The 11,309-nt window shown below is 49.0% G+C and overlaps 2 protein-coding genes across 2 annotated transcripts; both read left to right on the forward strand.

Annotated features, from left to right (window-relative positions):
• The first annotated feature begins 2,144 nt into the window (after positions 1-2,144).
• On the forward strand, positions 2,145-3,195 carry LOC124526770 (olfactory receptor 5C1). The gene has a single exon (XM_047099925.1). It carries the CDS (start codon positions 2,145-2,147, stop codon positions 3,096-3,098), a length of 954 nt encoding a protein of 317 aa, XP_046955881.1. The 3' UTR covers positions 3,099-3,195.
• A 6,688-nt stretch (positions 3,196-9,883) lies between these two features.
• On the forward strand, positions 9,884-10,834 carry LOC124503836 (olfactory receptor 1K1). Its single transcript, XM_047069135.1, has one exon. The coding sequence runs from the start codon at positions 9,884-9,886 to the stop codon at positions 10,832-10,834; it is 951 nt and encodes a 316-aa protein (XP_046925091.1).
• The last annotated feature ends 475 nt before the right edge of the window (positions 10,835-11,309 follow it).

The following is an 11,309-nucleotide window of genomic DNA, read 5'->3' on the forward strand; positions in this document are numbered from 1 at the left end:
TTTTGAGATTTCTCCACATTGATATGTATGAGTTCAATCCATTCCTGTTTAACTCCCACGAGCCTGCTGGTAAACATTTAGGCTTGGTTAATGTTTGGCCATTACAAACAGTCCAGGAGTGCCTACACCGTTGTGCACATCTCCTTGTATACATGTGCGAGAGTTTTCAAAAGTAAACACCAAGAACAAGGATTACTAGGTGTTATGGACTGAATGTGTCCTCCCTGATGCATATGTGGAATACCTGATCCCCAGTGTGATGGTATTTGGAAGTGGAGCCTTCAGGAGGTAATTAGGTTTAGATGATGTCATGAGGGTGAGGTCCTCATGATGGCATTAGTGCCCTTATCAGAAAAGGTCAGACGGCTTGCTCTCTATCTCTATCTGCCATGAAAGCAACCAGAAGCAAATCAGAAAGAGGGCCCCAACCAGAAGCCAACCACACTGGCACACTGGTCTCAGACTTCCCAGCCTCCAGAATCACAAGAAATAAATGTCTGTTGTTTGAGTCACCCAGTCTGTGGTTCTTTGTTACAGCATCCGCAGGAGACTAATACACTAGGGTATGTGCACAGTTGTGGGCCTTTAACTGCCATATTCTCCCTCAAATGTCCCAATTTATATTTCCACCAGTACGACCTCACCAACATGTGACGTCACGAAATTTGTTCATCCAAGCTATGCTTTGTAGGAAGAACTTTGTCCTCCCTACCAGGCACAAGTGGGTGCCAGAGGTCTAAGCTTCTCTCAGAGGAAGGAGAAAGAGCACTTACTCAGCCCCTGGCCCCATGCTGTACACCTAATGCCTCTTAGGACCCTCCAACAGCAATAGTCTGTTTTCTAATATACGAGGGGAAAACAGGCCAACGGAAGTGAAGTCACTTGCTCGGATTTACACACCCGAAAGTGGTGGACTCAAAACCAAGTCTACGTACTGCTTATGTTCATACTCTTTTCACTATTTTATACATTCAATCAAGTATTTATTGAGCGCCGGTTACACATCAGACCCTGGAGATACACAGACGAATTGCAGAGCCATTCTTGGTATGTAGTAGTATCCAATAAATGTTGGTTGAATGAATATTGAATCAAGGAGCTCCAAGCCCACAGGAGAGACAGACACATAAAAAAGTATGTGCAATGGAAGGATGGCGTGATGGCATGCTGTGACAGATGGAAGCTCCAGGGCAAACAAGGGGGTATTTTCGTTTCCTTTCAGTGCATTAGGTAAGCCTTTTCATCGGAGGTCATCTTCACCAAACAGAGAAAGAGGAAATGCTTCCAGACGCAAGGAACAAGTGCAAAGACACGGGGGTGTGGAGCAGTGTTCTATTTTCTGGAAACTACACTATTTTCGATTGCCTGAAAGTTGCTTCCTTCCAGTATTGAGGCAAGGCATTAACTCAGTTCAGTTCATCAATACTTTGTGAAAATTCCTACTCTGTACCAGGCCCCGTGTGAGATAGATGCTTTACACACATTATCTCATTTAATCCTTGCACCATTTTTTCTCATTACACAGATGAGAAAATTGAGGCTCAGAGAGGTGAACAGCCTGGCCCTGGAATACATTCAAATCTTCTGTTCTTTCCACTCCTTGCTGTCTCCCCAAGATACCAGACCACTACTGTGCTCTCTCCACCCAGGTCCTACTCCAATGGAAAGATGTCCTTCCAGAACCTCAAGACCCATAGCTTGTGGCCCTTTGGGTCAGGAGACTCTGCTCATTTAATTGTCTCTTTTCCTCCTTGGGAAACTGGAGAGCAGAATGCATATTGAGTCATGGAATTTTCCATCCTTGGCCAGACACTATCACCCCACTCATCATTTGTTCATTCAACAAATATTTGTTCAGCACCTACTATGTGCCAGGCAATGTTCTCAGTACTGTGAATACAAAATTGAATAAGACAAACAAGATTTCTGCCCTCATGAAAGTTAAGTTGTAGTGACTCCTCAGAGTTAAAAACGAAGGTTTGGAGAGGTTATATGGCTTGTCCAAGGACACATAGTAATTTTATGACACAGGTAGGACTGAAGCCCAAGTCTGCCTGACTCCTGGTGCTTTCTCCTCCATGGTGGGCATAACCTTTCTCTTACATCCCTCTCGCTTTGCCTCTCCTCAGTCTCTGTCCAGCAGGATGACTGCAGAGAACTTCACGTGGGCCCCTGCTGAATTCATCCTCCTGGGCATCACGGATCGCTGGGACCTACGTGTGACCCTCTTCCTGATTTTCCTACCAGTCTACCTGGTGAGTCTGCTGGGAAACGTGGGCATGGTGCTGCTAATCCAAGTGGATGCCCGGCTCCACACACCTATGTACTTCTTCCTGGCCAATCTCTCCCTGCTGGACACCTGCTATTCCTCAGCCATCGCCCCCAAGATGCTGGTGGACTTACTGCTGCCCCACGCCACCATCCCTTACACGGCCTGTGCCCTCCAGATGTTTGTGTTCGCAGGGCTGGCTGATGCCGAGTGTTGCCTGTTGGCAGCAATGGCCTATGACCGCTACGTGGCCATCGGAAACCCTCTTCTCTACACAACAGCCATGTCGCAGCGTGTATGCCTGGCCTTGCTGGGAGCATCAGGCCTGGGCGGGGCAGTGAGTGCCATTGTCCACACGACTTTCACCTTCCGCCTGAATTTCTGCCGCTCCCGGGAGGTCAACAGCTTCTTCTGTGATATCCCTCCACTGCTGGCCATCTCCTGCAATGACACCAGTCTCAATGAGCTCCTCCTCTTTGCCATCTGTGGCTTCATCCAGACAGCCACGGTGTTGGTTATTGTCGTGTCATATGGTTTCATTGCCGGGGCTGTGATTCGCATGCCCTCGGCTGAGGGCCGTCGGCGAGCAGCCTCTACCTGTGGCTCCCACCTCACGGCTGTAACCATGCTGTATGGGACACTCACTTTCATGTACCTGCGTCCCAGCTCCAGCTATGCCCTGGACACTGACAAGATGGCATCCGTGTTCTACACTCTTGTCATCCCAGCTCTCAACCCTCTCATCTACAGCCTCCGCAACAAGGAGGTCAAGGAGGCAGTCAGAAGAACCTGGAGCCGATTCCGCCGTCCAGGTCCGGAGCACGAATGAGAAGTCTGAGGAGCTTGGTTGGGACTATGACAAGATAAGAGGACAGTTTCTGGCCCCTGCCACTCTGGGCAAAGATAGATGAACTTGTGGCTTGGGTGTCTCTTGTCATTGTTTAAGGGACTGGAAAGGGGGAGAAAAGGAAGCTTTACAGCCAGGAGGCAAGAATCTCCCTAGGGGGCTAATCTAGAACTAGATCAGGTTCTAGATTAACATTAACAAGATCAGGTTCATGTGGCTGTTGAGCTCTCTTAGGTTCCTCAGTGTTCACAACTTGAGTCCCTAGAGATTACCAGGTGAACTTATTGGATGCATTTGCCACTTGCACTTCTAGAAGGCTGATTCCCAGACACACCAGGTAAAAACTGTGTTGCCTCCAAGTGTTCCTAGATTCTTGCCCTTTTAATGTTCTTCATGAGCAGTGAGTCTGCTGTTGGCCTCTTTGACCCCAAGAGAGCATCTTCAGATGCTCATGCCAAAGTATGGTACTGAATCTGGTGAGATAAATACCGCCCTCCCTACTGGCCTCTGTATTCCAACTCTCAGGGAAGTGGCTGAACAGCACAGGAACAAACACAAGCTCATTCCCAAAATCCCAACAGTTAGGTTAGAATCTGGCTTCCAATCAGATTTGTGACACAGGTAGGACTGAAGTCACTTTAGTTCAGGCATATGATGAAGTTAGGAAAGAGTCAGAATTACCGGTGTGGTTAGAATAGAGTTAGGATTAGGGTTCTGATTATGTCTAAGACTTTGATTAGGGTAAGGATAGACCCAGGGGTAGGTTTGGAATTTAAAAGCAATCAGAGAAATCTAGGATTGAATTAAAGTTACATACATTATAGGATTTGGGTTGATTTTCATTAGTAGTAGGTTTGGCATAAATTTAGGAGTCAGAGTCTGAATAAACTTGAGCTCTTATTAGAAATTGTTAAGGATTGGGGCACCTGGGTGGCTCAGTCGGTTGAGCGTCTGACTCTTGATCTCAGCTCAGGTCCTGATCTCAGGGTTATGAGTTCAAGCCCTGCATTGGGCTCCACACTGGGCATTGAGCCTACTTTAAAAGAGAGAGAGAGAGAGAGAGAGAGAGAGAGAGAGAGAGAGAGAGAAAATGGTTGAGAGTTAGTTTTGGAGTATAAGACTAATTAATATTGGAGTTCAGGTTTCATTTTTATTGATAGATTACATTTGGGTTAGAGTGTAGTCTGTATCAAAAGATCTGTTAGATAAGTTGATATGCAAATAAGATTTGTGATAAATTTAAGTCACGGTCTAAAGTTATTATTGCAGTTAATCTAGGCTCAGAACTAAAGGAGGGTTAGATATGAGAAGAGTATTTTAGCAAATTGACATGTCTTGGGTCTTAATTCAAGATTTATTTAGGGTTATAGATAATGATTCATGTTTCCTAAAGTTTAGAGGTAGGTACAAGATGGTTATTGGTGTGCTTAAATTTCATTCAGGGTTATGAGCCTACTCTGATTAGCATGTGGTCCAGTACGGTAGACTGCTTTATGTTTGGCTTACAACATCCAAAAGCAGAATCAGGGGTAAGAGAGGGAATGCCATGACCCTCCTGGGTAACAACAATGCTCTCAGCCTGAAGTCACGCTAGAACCTTCTGACCCAACGCTCTTGGGATTTTCTTCCACCCAGAGTTCACGGTTTTGACAGATTTTGTCTCCCTGACTCATGACTCATGACTCATACACGATTCAGGTACATATGGGCAAGGCCCAAGGCACTGTGTTCTTCCTGGGAAGTCCCTGAATGCAGAGAAGCAGGACAGGAGGGGACCCGAAGACTTAGGGCAGGAGCTGAGGAGAGGTGAAGCATGGCCAGAGCTAATGTCATCTCCACCTGATCTCTCCTCCATTTCCCCTGATTTAGCTGAGATGAGGCCAGGAGTGTTGAAGTATGGGGCTCAAACTCTAATAGGCTCCCCACAGATTCTCTTCCTTGAGCCCCAGCCAGGGGCCAACCTCACCACACCAACTTCCCTTCAAGGAGAAATCAGCCACCAGGCACCGAGATTGCAAGAAGACAGAAGGTTCAGCCCGGCTTGTTGGGAATGTGGCACTCCTTGATATCAGGACCAGGGTACCCTCTCTCTCGGTAACTGTGGTCTTCTTGGTGGGGGCGGGGAGTCCCAGTCTGATAGACAGAGGGATATGCACAAAACTGTCTCCTCATATCTTAGAGAATTTTATAGGTTTCCTGACAGGATCATCAAATCGTCCTGGTTTGCCCAGAGCTGTCCTGGTTTTAAAACACCAAGTTCTTTGAGCACCTGCCCCAGTGCTGGGAAAACCAGAGCAGTTGGTCACCTTATTTTCTGATGAGCCTGCATCTTGAGCACGGAGGGTACAATATCCCAAATCAGCACCTTGTGACAAAGGTTCACGTAAATTAAAACCACTTCTTCCATCACGAGCTTTTATGATCCTTCCCCAGCTCTTACCTCCTATCCCACCTCCTATTCTAACAGTTGGTACCTCACTGTAACAACTCACGTGCCATGACAATGGTTGGAGGCATTATCAGAAAAGTTGGCAGCCTCCAAGAATGTGAATTTTGTCCCCAATTCAATAATGTCTATACTTAAAAGACCTCCTCAGTGGTCTTTTCTTCCTTTTGCAGGTTCTCGGGCTCTCGTGACACATACAGCCGCCACCACGATCAGGGAAGTTTCCAGAAGCATCTGGCCCCTTCCACTGCCGTGGCCCCACAGGATGTCCGTGTTTCACAGCAGTGGAACAACCAAATGCAATAATTACATAAATCCTACACATTACCATGAAGTTGCAGGCTACTATGCTGGGCCTATTTGATAGATAAGAAAACAAACAAGAGAGAAGGGAAAGGAGTGGAAGGCAGTAACAGAGCCCACTCTGGAGGGTAAGGGAAGAGACACAGATCCTCAACCCCAGAGTGAATGTCCGGTAAAGCTCCCCAGTCGCTGATAAAGCATTCCCCTTTTTTTTTTTTTTTTTTTCCAACGTTTTTTATTTATTTTTGGGACAGAGAGAGACAGAGCATGAACGGGGGAGGGGCAGAGAGAGAGGGAGACACAGAATCGGAAACAGGCTCCAGGCTCCGAGCCATCAGCCCAGAGCCCGACGCGGGGCTCGAACTCACGGACCGCGAGATCGTGACCTGGCTGAAGTCGGACGCTTAACCGACTGCGCCACCCAGGCGCCCCAAAGCATTCCCCTTTAAACCTCCTTCAACGCCATTTACCAAGATAAGCAGTCAGGACAAGAGCAGGCTTGAGGTGGGGAAAACTGGGGGTCTGATTTAGGGCACTTACTGCACGAAGTGAGGTGGGCCCTGAAGCATGGGTGGAAATTGGGAAAGGAGCGTTCCATGGGGGAAGGACAAACGGACACAAAGACATGGCAAACGAAATAAGCCCAGCATGTGCAGGAGACTTTAGGGATACCAATGTAACTGGCTTGAGAGGAATGTATTAGAAAAGAAGCAGAGGGGAGTATGAAGATTGAGGGTCTGGGAATGATATCCATGGGTGAGATATCACATAGGGAACATGGACTTTATTTAAATTTTTTTTTTCAACGTTTATTTATTTTTGGGACAGAGAGAGACAGAGCATGAACGGGGGAGGGGCAGAGAGAGAGGGAGACACAGCATCGGAAACAGGCTCCAGGCTCCGAGCCATCAGCCCAGAGCCTGACGCGGGGCTCGAACTCACGGACCGTGAGATCATGACCTGGCTGAAGTCGGACGCTTAACCGACTGCGCCACCCAGGCGCCCCCATGGACTTTATTTAATAGGCAATAGGGAACCATGGAGTGTTCTTATGTTCCAAACCACCCTTTATGGTTGTTCTGACACCCAGCCATGCCAAGCCATTCCCACCTGGAATGCTGCACACAACATCGTTCCCTTATGTCACAATACACACTCCCTCCCAACACAGACCCAATCCCTGATGGGAAACAGGCATGCACAAAGAAACACTTTCATAGGTATGGCCACCCACACGGACACAGATGTAGCTGCCACACTCAGACACGCACTCAAGCCCGTGACATATTTGGCTGCATAGAGACACAGTCTGTCTCCACACCCCGGCATACAATCCTACACACACACACACACACACACACACACACACACACACAGCCACACATACTGCCAGTCACCAGAGGCACAACCCTCCCGTACTCCTACACTTCCTGCAAGAAGCCACAGCTGAGAGGACAGGTGGGTTGGCCCCAGAAGCTAATGCGGTAAACCCTGGGCTCCCCTGCCCCTGCCCCCATTCACTCTGCTTGGGGTTCAGGAATCAGCCTGACCCTTGCTTCTGGCCTTCACAAGACAGGGGCTGAGGGCCAGCAACCTCACCACACATGAGCTTCTGAATGTCCCTCGAGGGCGAGGCGACGCCAAGCACCCTTTCTGCCATCAAATTGGACCCTGGAGAGGAAGAATAAGGAATCCCAGAGCTGAGCTGCCTCCTGCCCCAGGGATGAGGGCCAAGCGAAGGGGCGGGGTTGCCTCTGGGGCTAAGGTGTTCCCGAGGCCCCCAACCCCGTAAGCTGTGGCTAACAACTCCCTCCTCCGACGCTCCGGGACAGACTACACCTGGCCCCCACTGCTGTTCCCTCCTGCGATGCAAAGAGGCCAGAGGGTACACTTGGGGCAAAAGGCCAGACTGGAAAGTGTGCACGAGACACATGTGTGCTGTTTGTGTGAGGCTATGATTGTGCAGTACCGTCACCGTTCACTGTATCATTGGGGGGATGGGGCAGCGTGTACGTGGATGTGCCCCTCCAGGGTGGTGCATCTCTGCCGTGGCCCATCATGAGCTTAGGTGAGTGTGGCCATGTGCGTGAAAGCGGGAGGCTGCGGGCCCCTGAGGCTGTGCATGAGAATGTGATGGATGAGGGCATCAGGAGCGATAGCACATGCATAAACACGCTCTGGTAGAGTGCTTACACAGGTAAGTGGTCAGTGAAAGCACAAACGTGTGGAGGGTCCCAGTAGCCGGGTGTTGCTGCTGTAAGCTTCCATGAGCAGGAGTATGTGAATGATCATCACTCTCTTAGCCCCAGTGCCATTTTGTGACTGCATTTGACAATCCGTTTATGTGTATGATGATTTGAGTCCATGGGTCATGTGGTTTTATTTGTCTGCTTACTTATGTGTGATGTGCGTGCTGGGTCCACATTTCTGCGTGTGATTGATTGTGCCTGTGTATTTGCAGAGACCAGCTTGAGGCTGCACACATCTGCAAGCCTGTGCGGGTGTGTCTGTGATTGTATATGAATATTCCTGCAAACAGCTCAGTGCATTTTCATGTTCACTGGGACCCATGAAGACGGGGGCCAGAACAGGTCCAGTTTTTAGAAGTCATTTTACAAAGAACTGTCCCCCCCCCCGCCCCCACCTCCCGCCGCCAATCCGACTCTCCATCCACCCTGATCCTCTCACTCTCCTGGAAGGTGGGATGTGATTGGGAGTTTGAAAACACACTCAACAGGGAGCCAAGGTCAGAGGATTCTTCTTACCCAAAGGAGGAAGAAAAGGAAGACACTAGGGTAGGGAGGGCCTTGGTGTAATTTTTTATTTATTTGTGATAGAGAAGGACACAGGAAAAAATCATTAAGAGATCATTCCCCTGCAGGGTTGGCCTCTGCAAAGCCTCCAGCAAACCAGTGTCCTAAAACCCCTCTCCTTTTAAGACCCCCTCTTGGAGAATTGTCCAAGATTTCTGCTGTGAGAATCAGACAGGCGGGAAAGAATGGAAGACCTTAAAACAAGTGGCCAGTGTCCTTAGGAGTCAAGTCCCTGCATCTGCCAAGTGCATTTATCTGTCTGGACAAGTTTCTCACAGAGAGCTGTGCATTTGCTTGCTTCCCAAAAAGTGTTTGATTTCACGGGGATAGTTCACTAGGTATCTGGGGAGTCATCCAGATTCTTTGGTTGTTTTTTGTTTTTTGTTTTTTGTTTTTTTTTGCTAAGTCTGAAAATATCTTTATTCTTCTCTCACGCTTGATTATTATTTCGGTTAAGTATGGAATTCTAGGTTCAAAATATTTTTTTTCCCTTCAGAATCTGAAGATATTGCTCAACTGTGTTCTACCATCTCCTGTCGATGAAACACTTGATGGCAGACTGTTATCTGAATATCATTAGACCCTTGGGCTCCACGCGCTCGGAGGTATTGGGCTCTGCTCTTTATCCTCAGGGTTCTAAAATGTCACAACTTGTGTTTAGGTATTTGGAGTTATGTTTCCATATAAAACATGTGCCCTTCAGATTTGGGATTTTTATTTCTTTCATGTGTACCTCCCTTCCATCTTGTTTTGTTCTATTTCCCCCCATTCCTACTTTCCTGAAATAAGTGCCTGGGGGTCAGATCTCTTACCTGCTGTATTGATTGCCTCTCTATCTTTTCTTCTGTATTTTCTTCCTTCTCCAGGCTCCATCCTGGGCAATATCTTTTGTTCTGTTTTTTGCTTACAATCACAAAGCATCAAAGTTGGAAGCAGCCTGGAAGATCACCTGGTTCAGCTCCCTTATTTTACAGATGGGAAACCTAGGGCCAGAAAGGAAGAAGGTTCAGGGCGGTCACACGACTTGCCCACTGTCACACCTGTGTGTAACACCAGGGCTGTCTGACTCCGTACCCACAATTTTCCCCATTGACAGGAAGCCTTGAGCAATTTAGCCACCCTTCACCCTTTTCCTTTGACGCTGGGGAGATGACCCGTCAGTAAAAAGGAACCCCTGGGGTCTTAGGTGAAGAACCAGCCCGGCCATGGATGCTACCAATGAGTCTTCAGAGGGAGCGCCATTCATCTTGCTGGGACTGACAACAAGTCCTGAACAGCGGCGGCCTCTCTTTGGGTTATTCTTGGTCCTGTACGTAGCAGGCATTCTGGGTAATGGACTCATCGTGGCTGCCATACGGGCCAGTCCAGCCCTTCGTGCACCCATGTACTTCCTGCTGGCCCATCTGTCCTTTGCTGACCTCTGCTTTACCTCCGTCACTGTACCCAAGATGTTGGCCAACTTGTTGGCCCACGACCGCTCCATCTCCGTGGCTGGCTGTCTGACCCAGATGTACTTCTTCTTTGCCCTGGGTGTAACCGATAGCTGTCTCCTGGCCGCCATGGCCTATGACCGCTATGTGGCCATCCGCCACCCCCTCCACTATGCCACAAGGATGTCCCGGGCCGTGTGCAAAGCCCTGGTGGGGACCGCATGGCTGGTGTCCCACGTCCACTCCCTCCTGCATATCCTGCTTATGGCCCGCCTGTCCTTCTGTGCCTCCCACCATGTACCCCACTTCTTCTGTGACCACCAGCCTCTCTTAAGGCTTTCGTGCTCTGACACCCGCCACATCCAGCTGCTCATCTTCACTGAGGGTGCCGCGGTGGTGGTCACTCCCTTCTTGCTCATCCTTGCCTCCTACGGGGCCATTGCAGCTGCGGTGCTCCAGCTGCCGTCAGCCTCTGGGAGGCTCCGGGCTGTGTCCACCTGTGGCTCCCACCTGGCAGTGGTGAGCCTCTTCTATGGGACAGTCATTGCAGTGTACTTCCAGCCCACATCTCGGTACGAGGCAGAGCGGGGCCGTGTGGCCACTGTCATGTACACTGTAGTCACCCCCATGCTAAACCCTGTGATCTATAGCCTCCGGAACCGTGACGTGCAGGGGGCACTCCGAGCCCTCTTCACCGGAAGGAGGATCTCAGCTGGCGACTCCTAAGGCCTGGACCTCACCGAGCACAGGCTACATCACCCACGGTGACAACTCATGAATGTGATCATCTGTTCTATGCTTTTTTCCAAACTCACAATAACAGCTATCACTTTCCAGGCACCCACACCATGAGGCAGAGCTTTGCCCGATCTTACGTTATTCCCACAAAAACCAGGGAAGCGGTTGTTATGATCCCGTTTCATAGAGGAGGAAACTGGATTCAAAGAGAAGAGCTGACTTTCCCAAGCTTACATAATTTTTAGGTGGCAGAGCTTGGACCCTTTCTGCCACATCATTCCCTCTTCCAACATTCACTCCCAGGCACTTAGGGAGTCCACTATCATTTTCTGAGGACCTAAAGCTATACGGGAAGGTGCATACCCTCAGGTCTTGCTCTGGGATTGGCACTTTATTTTTCCATCCCATCACCAGGTGTTCTCAAATAAATGACTTCTCGACTGCCTGGGACATGGATAGAAGT

The sequence above is a fragment of the Lynx rufus genome, unplaced genomic scaffold, assembly GCF_022079265.1.
Source record: "Lynx rufus isolate CCGP_SWC_20201006 ecotype Redwood Valley unplaced genomic scaffold, mLynRuf1.p SCAF_10, whole genome shotgun sequence".
Lineage (NCBI taxonomy): Eukaryota > Metazoa > Chordata > Mammalia > Carnivora > Felidae > Lynx > Lynx rufus.